This window comes from Cyprinodon variegatus, unplaced genomic scaffold (genome assembly GCF_000732505.1).
Source record: "Cyprinodon variegatus isolate N-32 unplaced genomic scaffold, C_variegatus-1.0 Scaffold23, whole genome shotgun sequence".
NCBI classification, from domain to species: Eukaryota; Metazoa; Chordata; class Actinopteri; order Cyprinodontiformes; family Cyprinodontidae; genus Cyprinodon; species Cyprinodon variegatus.
This window is the reverse complement of record NW_015150476.1, coordinates 158,705-178,329: the sequence shown is the minus strand read 5'-3', so window position 1 is coordinate 178,329 and position 19,625 is coordinate 158,705. Positions and strand designations below refer to the sequence as shown.

The 19,625-nt window shown below is 40.1% G+C and overlaps 1 protein-coding gene across 5 annotated transcripts in view; it reads left to right on the top strand.

Annotated features, from left to right (window-relative positions):
* prrc2b (proline-rich coiled-coil 2B) overlaps positions 1 to 19,207 on the top strand; it is a 27,987-nt gene extending 8,780 nt beyond the window's left edge. For 2 of the 5 annotated variants that reach the window (XM_015392130.1, XM_015392114.1), the window contains exons 4-31: positions 937 to 1,039; positions 1,575 to 1,638; positions 2,431 to 2,574; positions 2,949 to 3,265; positions 3,375 to 3,499; positions 3,582 to 3,745; positions 5,005 to 5,092; positions 5,173 to 5,332; positions 5,575 to 5,908; positions 6,015 to 6,196; positions 6,305 to 6,482; positions 6,744 to 6,945; positions 7,423 to 9,420; positions 9,521 to 9,687; positions 9,881 to 9,996; positions 12,566 to 12,710; positions 12,831 to 12,907; positions 13,090 to 13,434; positions 13,513 to 13,611; positions 13,771 to 13,960; positions 14,047 to 14,144; positions 14,221 to 14,348; positions 14,449 to 14,689; positions 14,841 to 15,008; positions 15,183 to 15,262; positions 15,357 to 15,438; positions 15,648 to 15,857; positions 16,814 to 19,207. In XM_015392130.1, coding sequence (XP_015247616.1) covers positions 937 to 1,039; positions 1,575 to 1,638; positions 2,431 to 2,574; positions 2,949 to 3,265; positions 3,375 to 3,499; positions 3,582 to 3,745; positions 5,005 to 5,092; positions 5,173 to 5,332; positions 5,575 to 5,908; positions 6,015 to 6,196; positions 6,305 to 6,482; positions 6,744 to 6,945; positions 7,423 to 9,420; positions 9,521 to 9,687; positions 9,881 to 9,996; positions 12,566 to 12,710; positions 12,831 to 12,907; positions 13,090 to 13,434; positions 13,513 to 13,611; positions 13,771 to 13,960; positions 14,047 to 14,144; positions 14,221 to 14,348; positions 14,449 to 14,689; positions 14,841 to 15,008; positions 15,183 to 15,262; positions 15,357 to 15,438; positions 15,648 to 15,857; positions 16,814 to 16,981 — 6,373 coding nt within the window. In that variant the 3' untranslated portion in view covers positions 16,982 to 19,207. Of the gene's footprint in view, positions 1 to 936; positions 1,040 to 1,574; positions 1,639 to 2,430; positions 2,575 to 2,948; positions 3,266 to 3,374; positions 3,500 to 3,581; positions 3,746 to 5,004; positions 5,093 to 5,172; positions 5,333 to 5,574; positions 5,909 to 6,014; positions 6,197 to 6,304; positions 6,483 to 6,743; positions 6,946 to 7,422; positions 9,421 to 9,520; positions 9,688 to 9,880; positions 9,997 to 12,565; positions 12,711 to 12,830; positions 12,908 to 13,089; positions 13,435 to 13,512; positions 13,612 to 13,770; positions 13,961 to 14,046; positions 14,145 to 14,220; positions 14,349 to 14,448; positions 14,690 to 14,840; positions 15,009 to 15,182; positions 15,263 to 15,356; positions 15,439 to 15,647; positions 15,882 to 16,813 lie in introns of all 5 variants that reach the window. The other 3 variants (XM_015392123.1, XM_015392139.1, XM_015392148.1) reach the window with 3 other exon arrangements.
* Positions 19,208 to 19,625: the final 418 nt, after the last annotated feature.

Below are 19,625 nucleotides of genomic sequence, written 5' to 3'. Positions count from 1 at the left end.
ATATATATATATATATATATATATATATATATATATATATATATATATATATATATATATAATACACATGTGTAAACATTTTGCTTTTCAGATAAAAAACGTTTTCTGTCTGTCAATATACTCTATCCAGAATTCCTCAAGTGGAAAAGTTTTAGTTTAATTTGCTAAAAAAATCTTTAAGGAACCTTTGGCTATCTGAATATTAATCGATTAATTGAAAAAATAATCAACGGAATAATCAATTTGCAAAATAATCGTCAGTTGCAGCTCTACACATATCAAATATGAGTAAACTGAGCCGGAAATGCCTTGTGCCACTTAGGTCTTTGCTTAGATTTTCTACTTGACTAAAGGGGAGCATGCTTTCTACACGGTTAACGTAACAACGGTGTACATGCATTTATTAATCCCTGGTTCATCAGACACTCAATTTGGAGAAATGACTGCGGTGGTTTTCACCAGGGGAAAAGTCGTCCAGCTCTGGCACCGTCCCCCAAAAAACGTGGATATTTGATCACCTCAAATGGAGAAAACTTACTGTAGCTAAAAGTTTCTGTGTAGACGCTTGGGTACCACTGAGCACTTTGGTTGACATTGTTGCTGGGTGCAGACTCTCTGTCTGGTGTACATCGTCTCTCATGCAGCCATTGCTTTGCAGTTCCTTCTGTTTGTGTGGTATCCTTGTTACTGAGTTAAATCATACTGCATTATATATTGCTCTTGATAAACATGCAGCTCTACTTCAGCTTAGTCTCTGTCTGTACTCTGTCCTCAGTGAAAGGAGAAGTAGTTGAATAGCTGAGGCTTTGAATCTTGTTCTGGTTAACGCCTGTTAGTAGTTCATCGGGCCATGTCCGTACTTGTAACTCTTTCTCTTTTTTTCTTTTTGCTTTGAATAATAAAAATCCTCTGCGTTTTCTGGCTTCTGTCTTACAGTTCCAGTGCATCTACGCCTCTGCTGCCGGAGTCGCAGCCGCAGCTGGCTTTACAGAAGTCTGTCTCCAATCTTCAGAAGTCCGCACCCGTGACCAGCCAGGAGGTGTGTGTCTGCACCTTTAGCTGTCAGGCTGGTTTTTTTTTATGCTTCCCAACTATTTTAACTTCTCTCTTCCTTTTGGACTGATTGTAACTGCAGATCTAGTATAAATTCAGGTTTTACTTTAAGAACAAGTTCCTCTTGTAATTAGCAGTTTGGATATTTTGGATTTCCAGTTATGAAAATTCCTAAAATCCCTATCGTGTTTCTCCAGTAACATGTAGCCTGAATAATAATCAGCTGGGTTTTTTGTACTTCCATCTCATTGAATCATCTGAATGCATATTATTTTACAACCATGTAAGTAAAAAAGTTTGATGCGGTGCTAGAATAGTTAAAATGCTAAAAAGTGCTTTTATGATTTTATGAATTCGCAGTTTATTTGCACTTTAAAACTGATTCTCTTTTGGAATTAGCTAACTTTGGCAGAATGTAATATTCAGGTTTGGGATAAACCTTATCAAAAAAAGTTAATGCCTAGATTTGACATCATTTTCACTCAAAAGTCATCAAGACTTAACTTTATTCCTTTTCACAGAACACAAACACAGGTGGACCAAAGCAATGGGCCCAGCTAAATGGAAAGGCAGTAGAGCAAGATGGTAAGCAAGCTCCCTTTATTTGATCCTTTATGTTGTTTAAACACCTGCAAGATTTTTGGTCTGCTTTAAACAGATCAGTGTTCGTCCCCCACTTCGATTCAACATTCTCGTGAAGTTGTAAATAAGTTCGAGCGAACAACAACTGGATTAAGCCCACTTTTTGAAGTGGCCTCTGCCTGCTTCCTAACAGCTAAAAGGCACGGTTCACTGCAGGTCTAATACAAACCAGCATTGATCCCATCCTCATACAGAAAGCATGCATCTCTTTGGGCTTAGTAAGCCACCCTGGTAAAGGACATAGTATGGAAAACATACCTGATCTGCTTTCTGTTGCTTAGCAAACATTTCTGCCGGCAAGCAATGGAACTAGGATGTATTCTCCAGAATTGGAAATTAAAAGTCTTATATCTAGAGAACTGAGCTCCTCTAGACACCAGCATTATTTTTCCCGCTGTAATAATGGCATACATTTGCAGAACAGAGGTGCTGCTTGCAGGGCTCTAGTTTTCCTTCATCTCCATGTCTGTACTCTGTCCTGCCATTATTTCTAATCAATAGAAGCAATGACCTCCATGTGCATGGCTTTACTTTAAGAGGTAGTCTACTTGCAAAAAGTGTGATTTTGAATTAAAAAGCTAATAGAGAAATAAAGTCTGCTTTTAAAGTCCAGACCAAAGGGCTGTTTAGAACAATCAGTACTTAAGGATCTGTGATTTACTTTCCTTTTACACTTATTCTCAGTATATAGCGCGCTAGATTTGGTTACCATACTTGTTTGTTTAACTACTTCAGGTTCAAGGGCCTTAAACCGACTTCAGCCCTTCTCTCACGAGGAATTTCCCACCCTGAAGGCAGCTGGAGAACAGGACAGAGCTGGCAAAGAAAGAAGCGGCTTCGATCCGTCGTATGGGCCCGGACCAAGCCTCCGCCCCCAGAGTGAGTTCAGTTCGTTCTTACATCCCTACACAAGCTAATATACTGTGGAACCATCTGATGGTTTAAAGAGATAAGAAGAATCTGAAATGTGTTTCCATAAGTTCTCAATTGTGATCACATGACTGTCAGCAGGTTTTTGTTGCTCCTTTAAGTAATGTGTAAAACAAATTACATTGTTTTCAGTTTTTTTTTCCAGTCTTAAATAAATTATTACACATCAATGTGAAAATTTTTAACAAACTGAAAATCTGATGGTATGTCATATTTTTTTCCCAAATGTTTTATGGTGAAAAGCATTGTACATAGGATAAGTATTGTTTTACAGAAAGTATTATTCTTGCTTCCTAAATAACTTAGTTTTTTCTGCTTTGAAGATGTGACGAGTTGGAGGGAAGGTGGTGGCAGGAACCTTCAGCCCTCCTCCCTGACCCTCAGCCTCCCAGCAGATCCTGAGGGGAAGATCACTGCCCTGGCTGAGACTGGCTCTCCGCCAGCCTCCTCGCATCCTTCCTCTGCCACCGGCACCACCTCCTCCTCTAGTGCAGTGAGCGCTCCGTCACCGAGCCTGGAGCCCAAGGAGCCTTCCCTCAGACCTGCCCAGCCAGTACGCAGACCAACCGTCCCTACTGCCCTGCAGTATCAGCTTCACCACACGTCAAACGCTGTCTACCATGACATGTTGCCTGCATTTGTAAGTATTTGTTTGCTCTCGACTAATTGGCTTTCATGGTAAAACAATGACCAAAAGCTTGCTCCATAGCTAGATGTCTAATGCAGCGTGTTTTATTTGATATTTTCAGATGTGTGCTAAAGAGACACGTGAAACTACAACCCCTGACAATGTTACAACCACTGCAGCAGCCCCAGCCCGATTTGACAGCAAACCCACTTTTAGACCAAGCTTTACCAAACCTGAGCTTGTCAAGTAAGTAGTTTGCTAATAACTGTTGAAATGTTACTACTTATTATTGGAAGGGATGTTTCTTTATTCTCCTCTTTGATTACAGCGGAGATTTAAGAAGAGAGAACCGCTTTGTCCGTGCTCCACCTCGAGTGTCTTCTCAGCCCATCCGCAGGCCCAGTGAGAGACCATCGCGTCCAGCCATCATTAATCCAGAGGACCTGAAGGATCTGGATGACCTGGACAACGATTGTGAGGATGGTTGGGCTGGTCAGTATTTTTCCCTTATTTTCTAATGGCATAGAGTAAGGCTGGACGATGAACTGGATTTTTTATAATAGTGATACTGATACGATAACCGGCGATAATTTTCCCATATCTGTAAAAGAAATAAGTGTAATTTAGCAGTTTTGCCAATGTGCGCTAGTGGCTGGTATTTTCTTCCCCCTTAACACACTGCAGCTTGTGTGTAATCACGTGACTCCACCGATCCAGTCAGAAGCTAAAGCAAAGAGAATGGCGGATAAGTCCAGCGAAAAAGCTTCTAACACAGCCGTAACAAAAATAATTGCATCAGTTAATCCTCTGGAGCCGAGCGAAAGCAGAGATGAAGAAGTAAAGAGCATGTTGTCAGAGTTAAGCGTGAGGCAGAACGGTTCCGAGACTAAACGATGCACAATGTTCTCGTTGCACGCTCAGTTTGGTGGCACCAAAATTACGCCGTAGATTTTGAGCTAAAGAACACGAAATGCAAAGTTTGCCTTAAAACTGCCGGGACTACCCAAAGAAAAACATCCAACCTCCATCACCTACAGCCACGCTGTTGAGTTCAAAGATTTGCAAAAAGCTCCATTACCTTTGTGCAAAAATGTTTGCAAGAGAAATAACATTTTTCTCCTGTTCAATGAGACATTGTTGAATGTTTTAACCTGAATGGGTACAAGACTTTAATATTTAATTGGAGTAGTATTTAATGTGATTTATTTGATAATTATAAATAGATAAGTTGCATTTCCTGCACATGCCTTTATTTCTGATAGAGGAGCTGGAGCATTTATCGTGCATTTATCGTTATTGAGGTAAACCTTCCAATTTATTGTGATATTGATTTCTGGTCATATCGCCCAGCAATAGCATAGAGCCACTTTTGCGAGTGCGTTTTTTTTTTTTTTTTGACTTTCTTTTATACGATCAATTAGTGAATGCATCATGTTTATTGTTTGAGCAACACTTTGTAATTTATTAAGTTAAGATTTTTGCTGAAGGTCTACAGATGGATCTTAAACACCTCCTTTAAGTTTATTCCTTGTCCTTTTTAAATTTTTGGGAAAGTTGCAGTAAACTTAAAAGCTAACGTTTAAAAAAAGTAGCAAAGGCCTTTTATGTTGTAAATGCATTATTTATAATATTGCAGGTTTTAATAAACTGAGAAGTGAGTAAATGAGTTTAAATATTGATTAGTTTAGATGCACTCCAGTGAACTCTTGTTTTACAGCAGTTTTCCTTATTGCATTTACTTTTTTCTTTAGGTCTTCATGAAGAGGTTGACTACAGCGAGAAGCTCAAGTTCAGTGACGATGAAGATGAACACTCTACTAGTGATAAAAATAAAATGTGGTATGTTGTTCTATTGCCCATTATATTCTGATATTCAGTCATGGGCTTCAGCTAAAAGGATTCCTGCTTTATGTTTGCAGGGCTGAGTGGGAGAGGGAGAACCAGCGAGACTGCCAGTCCTCTCTTAGCTCAGGAGACGCACCTTATTCTCAGGAGGGAGCAGAAGAAAATTATTCATCCCATCACCACCACGAGCCTCTAAGGAAACCCATTGGCAGATATTTGTCTACTGACAGTCAGGTAAAGCACAACTTTAATCACTTTGATCCAACTCTTTCCAGGGTCTCTGGGTGAGATTATTTAGTTTAAAAAATGTGTCCCTTTCTATTGTAGCTTGAGAGATAATTGTTTGCTATTGACTCATTTATAATGCTAATTATTAAATGTGGATATTTCAAAAGCATGAATGAAAAAGTGTTGAACAGTGACGCCTATATTATCAGTCTTATTTATATATTGAATTGCTTTATGGGGCTAAACAGAAAAACCACAGTGACCCAGCAACAGACTCAGACGATCACCAGCGTTCTCAGAGTCAAGCACCACCTAGGGCGAAATACATGTCGCCTGAAGTATCCGAGGCTGTTGAAAGAGCCCGAAGACGGCGAGAGGAGGAGGAGAGACGTGCTAGGGAAGAGAGACTAGCTGCCTGTGCTGAAAAACTCAAAAAGTTGGATGAGAAGTTTGGAAAGTCTGAAAGACCTGCGTCAAAGGTGGAAGACATCCCGAAGGAGGTCGAGGGTAAAGAAGTCCCACTTTCTCCAACCCGGGATCACAATAAAGGCCATAATGAAAACTGGCAGTACGCCACAAAAGGTAGAACAAACTTTCAGAGAAATATTCCATCTTAAACATTTTCGTAAAATGCTAACAGAAGGTGATGGATGTTCTTATTTTTTATTTTTTGTTTTTTTATGTACAGAAGGAAGTGAGTGTCTGCCTGTCAACTCCTTTGTTGGCCAAAGCTACCGTGATGAGCATAATCGCAGCAGTGACGATGATTGTCCAGAACCTTCCTCACCTTCGGAAGACTATGGTGGGCGTCCAGCCTCCAAACCTGTTCCACCGCGCTTTCAAAAGCAGCTACAGCAACACCAGCAGCAGGTAAGTTGACCTTTGTTCTTTAAAGAAAAAGACAAACTGAAAAATCTTTGTCATTTACTGGTAGTTTGTTCATCATTTCATAATTGTTCTAATCTGGGCGCTTTGTAGGAACAACCCCCCAAAATGCAGCATTGGCAGCAGTCTGGTCACCCCTCAAGCTCAAGTCATTCCCAGCGGGGGTATTATCCCCCACATGTTCTTGGATTTGATCCCCGCTGGATGATGATGCCAACTTTCATGGATCCACGCATGACACAAGGACGCTCTCCTGTGGACTTCTACCCTGGTTTGTGTTCAGACTTCAGGTTCACACTAAAGTTGTTGATTTACATCAAAAAAGTCAATGTGAAGTGGTGCTTTAGCCAGACAAAATTCCATCAACAAATTCACTATCAGACATTGAAGTTTAGAAGAACATTACCTGCCATTTAGGTTGATCTAACATCAAAAAGGCAACTTTATTTTTAAGTTTTGTTACTCCAGTTGGATTCCTTCAAAGCTTATGTTTTTGTGTTTTTATGCGTTTATTACCTTTTTTATTCATCAGGTATGGTAAAACCCATGGTGCATCAAGACCACCTGAACAGTCCTAGCTCCGACGAGGGATGCCATTCCAACCTACAAGAGAGACGGGCCCCGTCCACTGAGCCTTACCCAGTTTGGAACAAAGATGGCTACCCATTGCGGAGCTTCACTCCTCCCTATCAGAGACAGAATGAAAGCTCAGATGGTGATCTGTCAGGGGAAAGGTTGGTAAAAAAAAAAAAATCCCTGAATGTTCAAATCCTAAAATTAAAATGTGAGAACTATAAAATTCTGAGGAATTATTGATGCTTAAGCAGCTTTGATGATTAAATAAGCTTAAAAGAATCATCATTTTACATACTCACTGAAATTATGGCACATGGTTGTAGTATTTTTAAGAATGGCAAAAAACTTTTCCCATTGTCTAAAAGTTTTCCCTATCCAGCCATCATGCTTTTAGTGCATACTTCCATCCATCCACCCATTTATTCCTGGAAATTAGTCACTTCCTTTAAAGAGTTGACTGAGTGAATCGAGAACAGTGAAAATTAGAATAGGGAAAGCTACAAAGCTTTAAAATGCACAAACAAAAATAATGGGAAGCCTGTTGAGTTATTTTCCTAACTCAGAACTTTTGATAAAGTTTGTATTTTTTATCATTATTGAATTTAAAAAAAAAATATTTTTCCCTATTTTTGTAGAGGAAATATTGCCCCTTCCCAGCGGGACGCCTTTGAAGATGGACCTAATCAGAGCTTGACAAACAATGATGAGCCTTCCCATAGCGCTTACCGTAGCCGAGACTCTGATAAGGAACGCAAACACCATGACACGGGCCTTCTCACCACTGCTCAAAACCTCTGTCAGAAGAATGAAGCCACAAAGCAAGATACAAGAGATAAACACCTGAAAGATGGTCTTGACTCTTATGAGACCATAGACGGATCCCAGGAGGGCTGGAAAAGGGATGGAGGGGGCCTCAGTTCCCCGAACCACTGGCCTGAAGCTGGTTCTACCAATAGTGTTAATCAGGCATCTGAGACTAGTGGGCGGCCATTGATTCGTAGAACTGGGCCCATCAAGAAACCAGTTCTGAAGGCACTCAAGCTGGATGATAAGGAGAATGAAAAACCTAAACCTGAGCCTGAAGAGAAGCCTGTTCCCTATCGTCTGGAGAAAGAAGTCCTCACTAATGTTTATGATTTGAAGAAAGACAACCAGCCTACTAATAACAGGCGTCCTGCATCACCTGTTGTTGAGAAACAGCCTGAAGAGAGACGGCGCCAGTCACCAGCTCTTTGCAAAACAGACAAGCCTCTCAGCACCCACAGTGAGGACTTCCCTAAGGAAACTACCTCAGTAAGCAGCCGGAACCAATTAGTTAGAGAGAGCCAGGAAAAAAATCGGGAACCTCAGGCCCCACGCCGCAACAACTGGATTTTCATTGACGAAGAACAAGCTTTTAGTTCAGCCAGAGGAGGAGGTAGAGGCCGCAGTCGAGGGTTCAGGGAATTTAGCTCCCGAGGTGGAACTCGAGGTGGCCGAGGAGGGGATAACCTTAGAGGAGCCTATAATAACACCGGTGGTACTCAGAGGCCGGCTAGAGGTCGAGGACCACCAAGAGATCTCTTGAAGGTTGAGGAGTTCCAGAGAGGCAAACCTCGTAGACGAAATGTCAGCGAGACATTGAGCGAAGCATCAGAGTATGAGGAACTTCCCAAGAGGCGAAGGCAGAAGGGAACAGAAAATGGAGAAGGGTACACAGAGTCTGGTGATGTTAGTAAGGCAGATAGAGACTCTTGGAGATCAAACAAGGTGTACACCGATGAACAGACAGCCTCAGATAACAGAGAAAAGGCCAGAATGAGGGGCTTTGGAGGCCGTGTTTTGCCCCCTAGACTGAACACGGCAAACGGCTACAATCGAAACTTCGGAGGTTCGAGGGATATTTCTTCATGGAGGGGCCGCGGACCCCATTTCAGTGGCAACAACAGCTCAATGGCAGAGAATGGAGGACATGGTCCTGGAGCGGAGGTCTCTTACTCCCGCAGACCATTAACAGAACGTGAGGCTCTTAAGTACACTCCTAAGTTTTCAGGCTCTTTCACAGAGAATGGTGGGGAAGACCGTGAAGGGGAATACTACTTTGAGAACGACAACTCAGACAGACAGATGCTAAGGAGGCGGCGTCCCCCACGTCAAGACAAACCTCCCCGTTTCCGGCGTTTACGACAAGAACGCGAACCTGGTTCAAATCAGTGGACGAGCGATGAGTACATTAATGGAGACTTTGCAAATCCCTGGCCGGCTCGCCCTAAAGGAAGCGGAGAAGACCATTGGCCCACTGGTCACTTCTCTGGACGCTCCAGTCAGCATGCCCAGACAGAAGAATGGGAGACAGGATCCGACAACAGTGACTTTGACTGGAGAGGGAAGCAAGGTGGGAGTGGAAATATGGCAGTGCAGGGACACGTTGACATTACCTCAGACTCTGGTCACAGTGAATTTGGCTCTGGTGAGAAGAGGGAGCTCTCAAAGAGAAGCTTCTCCAGTCAGAGACCGCTGGTTGAGCGACAGAACCGAAAAGGAGAGCCGTCACTGCTAGAGGCAAGCAAGATGGTTCGCACACCTGAAAATCCCCCCGCTCCGACATCCAGCAGGAATGAGAGTTGGCAGAATGGAGGGACTTCTTGCAAGAGGTTAGGCGGTTGTAGTTATGCTGTCTTGTTTGGACATCTGGATTTTTGTTGAGCAAAAATGCTTAAAATCCTGTTTTCTTTGCCTCTGTGTCTACGTTAGCAGGAGTCCAGATGACTCTGGCCCAGTCTACAGCTTGGAGCCCCCACCAGAGGACAGGGAGCCCAGTGAGCTAACAGGAAAGAAATTGGAAAAGGAAATAAAAGCAGGAGCTGTAAAGGCAGACTTTGCTGAATCTCTCGCACAGTACGAACTCAGCAGCTACCCCCGTGAGTTTTCTTGCTATTTATTTTGAAATTAAGCAAAACTTTCTAAAGCTCTCCTGTAGCTCTCTTCAAATGAAATGAAGAGAGCTTTTATTTAAAAATTTATAATAATACAGACATTGCTGAACAACAGCAGTAGCTTAATGTCCTTTGCAATGATTGTTTTTTTTTTTTTACACTCTCTTCTTTCTGTTAGTTGATCCTGATGCAGGGGGACAAAATGTGGATCCAGATGGTTACCAAGATGCTTTGTCAAAAAAGCAGCGCCGACCACAGGAAGATGAGAGGCGGAGAAAAGAACAGGGTGCCGCTGTAAGTTTAACTATAGGCTCAGAGTAAAGATTCTAACTTCAGTCCAAGAATAACAGCATTTGGGTCTTAGGGAAAATGTACAACGGTTACCTGGGTGAATTATATGTCAATATTTTTTATAAGTAAAATGCCCAGCAATGGAAAGTATTAGTATGGAGGATGATAGTCATTATTATGAAAGCTTTTTTGATATGAGTTCTTTTTTTTTTTTTTTTTTTTTTTTTTTATATATGAGTTCTAAAGTCTTTTGACAGCAACCACAGATATAACTTTTAAGAAAGAAATTTGTTGATAGTTGATCAGAAATGTATAAATGTTTTAACATGACTGTCTTCTTAAAAGGCTAAGGCCCCGTCCACACGAAGACGAACCCTGGCCTAAACGCACAAATTTTTCACCAAACCAGCCTCTCATCCATACAAAGCCGGCGTTTCGTGGGTCTGTAAACGATCTTTTTTTTTATTCAGCCTTCAGAGTGGGAAGATTTTGAAACGCCGTTTTCGCGTTTCCAACTCATGCTCATGCTACTCACCCTGCTGTCGGGCTTACAACAGAATCTTCTTCTGAAATATCTCCAGGAAGAACAGAGCAATATCAACGACATAGTTCAGCACCTGAATTTGTCTGAACCACGAAAATGGACCCGCAGGGCAACCATGTATAAATATTAGTGCGCATGCCTATCATTTCGTCGCCTATTTTTGCTTTGGCACCACAGCGCCACTTACAGGCCTGGCATACATTTTGCAGCGTTTTCATGCATTCGTGTGGACGATCACATTTATTTTACGTCTCCATCTTTACGACAAACGTTCTGGAAAATATTAGCGTTTCGTGTTCGTTTTGACTTCGTGTGGACGGGGCCTAAATCACCACAAAATTAAGATGAAAACAGAAAGATGTTTTATATTAAACAGTTTTATGTGGCATTTTTTATTAGTAAAATGTTGTCTTTGTTAATTTTACTTAAGTTTTAAAATACTATTTAAAAATACTTTCTTTAAATCAGTTGTTTGTTCTGAGGTTAGACTTCCTCTATTCTTGACTTTTAAAAAATACAGAATCCTTCACAAGGCAACAAATGAGTCCTTGGCTTTACTCTTGATACTCTAAGCTTAGATCTAAGCTCTGCACATATGCTGGATTAATAATATCACTGGTTTTGTAGCCTGCCAAGTAAAAGAAAACCAGGAAGGGGTTGTCTTATCCTGCTCAATGGGAAGCAGGCAATCAAATGACAGAGTTTCTAAGGAGGCGTCCCTTGTCCCGCCTCCTTGATTTTGATGGATGTGTGACAATTTAGTTTAAATTCATGGTGTGCTTCAGCATAGGATCAGGAAATAATTGATAAAATCATGATATGACCATCCTCACTTCTTAAAGTAAAATCAATATATTTAATCTAGGCCTTTAAATATTATTTATATTTTAAATGTTATGTTTTTGTTTTTTACAGTTATGCATTGTGGCAATTGTCACCTTCCACACAGCACTAATCTTAGGTGTTTTATTTGCTAAAATAAAAAGTAATTTTACCGTCTGTGGAAAAACAGGCTGCTGATTTTAATTATTACAGCTTGAATTTTTATTAGTGACATTTCACTTTTCTAAATCTTGACAGTTGGTTTTCTAAGAACTATTAATAATAGTAAGAGTATGTAAAAGTTAAGTTGCTGGCATGCCATATTACATTTATTCAGACTTGGACTTTTATTTTAATCTTGTATATACAGAGTGTATACAAAAAAAGGTTGTTTTGTAGAGCTTTCAGACTGTAAATAAACATTTCCATTCCATAAAGTGCAGCAGTGATCTAATGCAAACAGCATGGGAGAAAAAACATGAAGCAAAACGCTTTGATATGGAAATTCAGAGATCGCAAAGACAAATGTATATGGTGCAAAAATGCAATAGAACTTTTTTTTTTTTTTTTTTTTTTTTGGTTTTTTTTTTTTTTTTTTTTTTGTGGAGTTCTTTTTAGTTTTTTCTTATCAGTTTGATGCAGTCTGTTTTCAGTTTATTTGTCTTTTAGAAGTAAATCATAAAAATCCAATTTATAATTCATTATGTAATTAAATAACTGACCTCAGTCCATTATCAAGATTTCAACAAGACTGTTGTTAATTTAAAAAGTAAAAACTAATTACAGTCCAAATACACTTGGATCAGAATTTTTGTGATTTATCCTTTTCCAAGAAAGAAACTCAACTATAATACCTCTTTGATTGTACTTTTTTTTTTTTTTTTTTAACTCCTATTCAGCTTTATTCACCAAATGTAATTGTTTTCTTTGGATATTTGTATATACAGATGAGCTGGATGACTTTTCCCAAAAATCAATAGATTTATTTCCCCAACTTTATTAGATATAGTGTATATATAGTTACAAATGAGATGGATAAGAGATAAGAGGCTGAAGTAGTGCAGATATGTTTGCTATAGAACATCTTTTTGATCACCTTAAGGAAAGATGTTTCCATGGTGATTGTTTTTTGTAAATTCTGTAGACCTTTATGCTAAGAATTGGTATAATTTGTGCTTGAAACCAGTTCCTCTTTATTTTCTTTAGGTACAAGTCAAGAATAGAACAGCCACGTCCAAGATGCCACCACGCTTCATCAAGAAGCAAGGAAATATGAGTCTGGAGCAAACGGAGGAAACGATTTCCTCAACGAACAACCTAGGAACTGAAATCTGGGAAACCAACAGTTCAGGTGGTGTCTCTTTTCTTTCTTTATTTTTATTTATTAATGTCTGGATTTTCATTTAACTGAAACATATTTTCATTGAGTCTTTTTCTATTCTTGTCCAATAATTTTTTTTATCTGTTGTAGCTCTTTCTGTTCAGTCTTCAGGGGGAGACTCGTGGACTAAACAGGTGTCGTATACTGCGAGTGAACCTAACTCTGAGGTAGTGTAAGGCAACTCCTAAACAGAGCTGCCTGCTGTTGTTGTTAACTGTTGAATACACTTTTCAGAATTGTCCCACACCCCACCCCACCCCTGGTGTGTGTGGCTGATTATATACTAATATATCACTTTTGGGTAACTATCACTTGTCTAAGTTTTAACACAGTGTAACTTTCCCCCCAGGATTCTGATGCTGGCCCAGAACAGAGTAAAGAACAGCACAAACCAGGGCCCATCGGAAATGAACGTTCCTTGAAAAACCGCAAAGGCTCAGAAGGTGTTGATCGACTAGAAGGTGGCCCAATTACTCCAGTCAACGGTGTGGATCTCCATGTGGACAGCGTACTTCCCGTCCCTCCCATTGAGTTCGGTGTGAGCGCCAAAGACTCTGACTTCAGCCTGCCGCCTGGCTCCGCCCCCGTACCGGTCTCCAGTTCTGTTAACAAGCTTCAGGATACACTTGGCACTGATGTGAGTAACTTGACACATCAGTCCAGACATATGGAATATAGTATCCAACTGCTTATGGTGAGAAAACATGGATTTAATTTTGGTTGCTTGTTATGAAAGTGTAAATGGTTGATATTAAATGTTTTCCCAAAACAGACCTCTTTAAATCAGAGCATCCCAATGCTGCGTTCCAACCACCTGCAGCCTGGCATTAGCCTCAACACCATCTTCCCTACTGCTGACCTCACTCTCAAGGTATTGGAATCTTATTTGTATAAAGAAAAAGCAACACCTATATTATGTTAAATCATTAATAATTAACCTTGTTTCTATGGGGAGATTTGTCTGGTTTAGATTTGTTAACTTATTAAAGTTAACCAGGTGTAAAATAATGCTTGATTCTTTCTTTTGCAGATGGAGTCGGCACGTAAAGCCTGGGAGAATTCTCAGTCTCTCCCGGAGCAAGGCTCACCCGGCGGTAATTCCTCAGGTGCTCAGCCTCCCTCTAGTGCAGGTTCATCTAGTGGAGTCAGCTATAGCTCTTTTGGAGTTTCTATGCCTCCAATGCCTGTTGCATCGGTGGCTCCTTCCATGTCCATGCAAGGTAGAATTTTTTGTTTTTATCATACCTCACTCTCTCACTTTATGTGATCTAATCTCAGACCCGTTTGCTCCGTAACCCCAATCCAGGTAATCCTATTCCTCCGTTGTACATGGACGCTCACGTCTTTCAAACTCAGCCACGCCTCGTTCCTCCCACTATGACCCAGCAGCAGACCTATCCACAGGTAGAAAAACTAATCCACACACAGACGCACCAGAATAAACAGATGGTTGTAATTTTGCGACTTCTCGCCCATTCAGGCAGCAGCAGCTCAGCAGATTCCCATCTCTTTACACACATCTCTTCAGGCTCAGGCTCAGTTGGGGCTCCGTGGAGGTCTGCCCGTCTCTCAGTCGCAAGAGATGTTTAACTCCATCCCCCCCTTCAGGTATACAAAGTTAAAATGTTTCATCAAGAACAAACATGAATTTATCATATTTCTTTCTCTCATGTATGTGAATCTCTTTGTTTTTTTTTCCTCGTTTCAGGTCCCAGGTTTACATGCACCCCAACCTATCACAGCCCAACCCTATGGTGCTGTCAGGTGGGGCCCCCCTAAAGGGTCCTTATTCAGCTTTTCCTGGCATGCAGCAGTCAGACATGGTGAAATCCCAGTCAGGCTCCCACTACCAGCCTATGAACGGCAACCAGCAGCTCGTCTACGACAGCCAGATGAATCAGGGGCCCGGTATGGGTTCTTCACAGCTGATGGACTCCCAACTCATTCAGGTAAAATTAAATAGAGAAAAATACTTTCAGAGTAAACTCTTAATTGCTTCTTTCCAATGTATTCACCTGCTTCCACTCTGATATTCTCAATGAAATGACATTAAAGATTATGTAGACTATTGTTATAAATTAATGATGTTTATTTCCACAGGTGACTGTACCTCTACCTGGCTCACAGCTGCGCTATGGTTCAGCTCAGCAGCACCTCATCCTCCCACAGTCAATCCAGCTGCAACAGGGACAGAACCTGTCAATGGGGGGGCCCCGCCGAATGCTGCCACAAGGCTCCCAGGCTGCTGTCATGACTGGCAGCAGAGAGGCGAGTCTGATTTGGGTTTTGATTAGCATCCTTCAGTTCTCTTCTTAAATCTAACTGCTTGTAGTTGAAGTCAATAAGATTGACTTAAAATCAACTCTTTTTCCTCCCTGAGAGCATTAAGGTCCATTTAACCAGGGATGTGTTGTCATTGTCTTTGTGTCGTGCTGATTTCAGGGCTCACAGATGGAAATGAAGGGATTCCAGTTCTCTGAGAAGCCCAATCATTCTCCAGGTTTATCTGGAGGTTCCTACAGGTGGGTGGGAAATGACTTGTTTTGCATACGCTGATAAATGTAAAAATGCATATAAACTCTGTCCTTAAGCTTAATAACAATCGTTGCTTTTCAGGCCAGGGTCTGCAAGCCCCAGTGGGAAGCCCTCTGGTCCCGGTGGGCCTATGGGGCCTCTGCCTACACTTTTTACACAGCAGGTGCTCATTTTTCAAATTTCTGTTTGGATGGTTTTATGTCTGAATGGGTCAAATAAACTTTGTCTGAATGCCATATACACCATTTAACAAATAGCAAAGTATTTTATTGGTATCTGCAGATATAGCATATAATTCATTACTTTATATCTATGCTTTTATTTCCCACGGCTTATTTCTTCCTCCCTTGTTTTTTCTCTTATGACTGTCAGGTTTCACCTGCTCAAGGCAGCATGGTAATGCACATGCGACCCCCCACCACTGGCCCCTTCCCCAGTCCAATTCAGAGACCTGTCATGCAGGTTAACAAACCCGTCATCATCCGCTCCCCCCCTTACCCCAACCCCGGCCGCGACCCCTCCCATTCCACCCCTCCTTCAGTCCCTGAGCCCCCAGTCAAAGGGTCAGAGGATGGCATGAAGGTGAGCCACCCACTATAAATATAGGTAATTTATTTTTATCCATGTCTTTTCCTCTATTCTATATCCTTTTTGTATTTTTCTTCATTTGAATTGTCATTAAAACAACCAGTTTTTACTGGCATACCATCATTTTTCTAGTTCATTGATTGATATCAATAACTTTTCTATTATTCGTATGAGAATGGTCAAAAATGTTTTACTTTTCTTTCCATTTATAACTTCAACAATTAAAAGAAATGCCATCAGGTAGATAAGAGCTATATTTTGAAGAAAAAAAATCTTTCTAATGTAAATAATTATTGTCCATAATTAAGATATACCATTGCAGTTTTGCATGTACGCCATGTTTTTGTATTAGTTCTGATTAAGTTCCTTGATTCATTTAAGTCTGTGGTAAATGTTTCTGATTTGCTCATTTGTCTTATTGTAAAGATGATAAATAGACAAAAATGCTGGATTTATTTTATCTGCTGGATGCACCAATCCTATACGTCTGATTTCTGGTCTTTTTTTTCTTTGTTTTATTTCCTAAATATAATATTGGTTCAAAAAGAAATCTGATTTCTTTTTAGAAAAAGTATATATATTTTTAAGTATTTTTTTTTGTTATTGCTTCCAATATTTGGATTAATTAAATATTTAATATTAAGGGTAATGGGAAATCATATATTTTTGTTATATTAAACATCCAGTCTGTGTAACGGAGTCAAAAATACACCCAAGTTAAATTACAGCATGTTTTTTATGACTTTATATATTCCTCAAGCTGTTTTATAACTTCTTTTTGGACACCTAAAATGCACCCACTGGGTATTCATTCATCAATTGGAAACAAAGAGAAACGGGAAAAAAAAAAAAAGAATAATGAAAAAATTTAAACTTTTCCTTTTATGCTTGTTTGGTGTGCAAGTCCGTATTCTATGCTCCTCTTAATTTTTCTAATTTTCCTTATGTAGAGCAAAGCATTGCGAGAAGTACGCAAAGCTGTGGGGGAGGGCAAATCGCCACCAGGGGGCATGACCAGCAAACTCCAGGAGCCCTTACCCACCATGGGTCAGGCTAAACCAGCACGCACTGGAGCCATCAAACCCCAGGCTGTCAAAGTAGAAGAGGGCAAGGCATAACAATGGACCTTAAAGATCCTCACCACCACCGACCCTGCCAACTCAGAGATCCTCCATGAGATGTCCGGGTCTTTGAAAGAGAAGCAAAGTGGGGTGGGGGGTGGGTAAACTTGGAGTTACAATGAATTAACCATGAACTCCCAGAACTGGACACTATTATTTCACACCAATTATAGAGATATATAAATGAATATATATTATGCATACACACAGACCATCTTTTAACCTGAGCTCTCCAAGGTCCTCTTTAACTTATTATTAGACCCTTTCAGGAGAGACTGGTTTGGCAAAATATTTGTTTTGTGTTTGTTCTCGGTCGATGATGGAAAAGAAAGATGGCCAACTCAAAAGGTTCACTCTTCATGCCGTTTTGCCAAACTGTATTTGCTTCCTGTATTTGAACTGTAGCCCTCCAGAACAGACAGGACATTTAACATAACCTACTGTAAGAAGCAAAGTGTGTTATTTCCTATTAACAACTTTGAAATGCAGTTGGGCACTTCTTTTTTTTTTGTCATTTCCTTTCAGATTTTGCTAGTAAATAAAGGTTACCTTCATGACCACCCGTTCAATCCACCTGTGAAAGACTTGTTTTATTAATTCATCATGGGAAAAAAATTATTTCCTTGCATGTCAACATTTGTGCATCAGCCCAGAATTATGTCTGTTGGAAGTACACAACAAACCCCACAAGCTATCAGAACTGCTTAGATTAGTGGAAAATCTATTTTTTTTTTTCTTTTTTTTTTGTTTCTACATTCTGTTGCTCTACTATGTGAAATTAAAGGAAAAGGAAGGACATTTGACGGGATCCTATTTCTTCCGTGGGAAAGTCACAGGCATTGACGGAGTGTGTGCATGTGATGAGCTGAATGTGTGTGATCTTGCAGGGCTATCATCAAGCAGCTGACAAAGTTTCACCAACACTTTCTATATACTGTCAATTGCTCAGTCGCTGTAAGGACGCGATTAAAAAGTGTGTTTTTGAAGGGGTAGGGGCTTAGATGACATAAAAAACTTAAATGTATCAATGAAATGAAAGCTTCCCTGTTGCTTTGCCTGGGTTGGTATCAATTCACTTATCTGTATAAACCTGATTTATAAGTGATGTTTCTTTCCTATATACCGTAGTTATCTTTGGAGGTTAGCCGGATATTAAAATTCCCATCCTACTGAACAGCCCTGTCAGGAATGGGAAAGGCGCCTCCTTCAGTCAGCATCTGTTCTCTGCAGTGGCACTAGCAATAAACACAACCTAACTAATCGCAATCGGGGGCCAATTAGACAACTTTTTAATCTTGTTCCAATCAGCACCAAGGACTGCTTACTGCTTAAAGTAATGTCTTTTTTTCTTTTTTGTTTTGCAAACTCCCAGAACTCTGTTACAGAAATCTTTTTTTTTTCTTTTCATTTTAGGTCATAACTCCTCATCTTTAAAACCTACAGTAAAAATGTCATTACTGGTTAGATGTTCGCATCATGTTCAAGGACACTACAACATGTTTCTCTTTATTACAGTGTTTCACTGGTTTATATGTAAATGCATACTTAACTGTACAGTCATGCCTTGTCAATGGAGCGTAGAGGTGGAAACATTTTATTTTGAAAAATGTTGTGGCACTATAAAAGATTAAATGTTAAGCAAGTCACTGCGTTCTTAACATGAACTGCTTTCCTGTGATCAGTCTGTTGGGCTTGGAGACTTTTCATCTTAGTTTTTGTAAAAGTTCCTACTTTTCATCATTGTATGACCACAGATGCTGCCCTGACTTCTTTTATTTTGGGCTTTTGTGATGCATTTTTTTCTTTTTCTCAGAGGACCAGTGCATCTGATTCAACGCTTTATCCATTCAGCTATTGTTGGTTCAAGAGAAACGGTTCAAGAGAAAGAACTTATTGAAAGAAAAAAAAATCAAGCAGTGGTGGTTTCTTTTGTTTTGTTGATTATATGTACTGAGTCAAATATGAGAATCAAGTTTGCAAATGTCCAACACCCATGAAGAAAATTATTGCCCAATAGTCTTTGATTTTTTAAAAATCTATTATAAAGACTGTTCCATATTTGATGTGTGAAAAAAATGACTTTTTTAAACACCAGCATTGGCCCTCCACACAGGTATCGCCAGCTTAGATTTGCTGTCACTTGCTTTAAATATTTTCTTTACAAGTTCCATGTATATGTTGGGCTCATGATACTGCCTCAGAAAATACTAAAATCATTTTCAAATCCAAAAAGTGTTGACTTTTGATTTTTATTTTTTTATGAATGATGAACGCCCTAAGCACATGGATATAGTTTTGGGAGGGAACGGGGGGGACATGTCCCCTGCACGTTTTTAAATGTCCGTTTTTGTCCCCTGCACCTTTTACTATCCAAAAACGATTCAATTCAATTTAGTTTATTTAAAGCGCCAATTCACAACACATGTCATTTCAAGGCACTTTATAGTTCAACAAATCATACAGTCAAATTGATTAAAAGTTTTCTAAGGAAAAAAGTCGATTGCATTGACTCGGATGCAATCCCTCATACTAAGCATGCTTGTAGTGACAGTGTGTGAGCGGCCATCTGCCGAGGCCGACTGGGGTTAAAGGAGAAAGAAGCAGAGATAGAAAACTGTAAAAGGCGGCCCCGTCCAGGAAA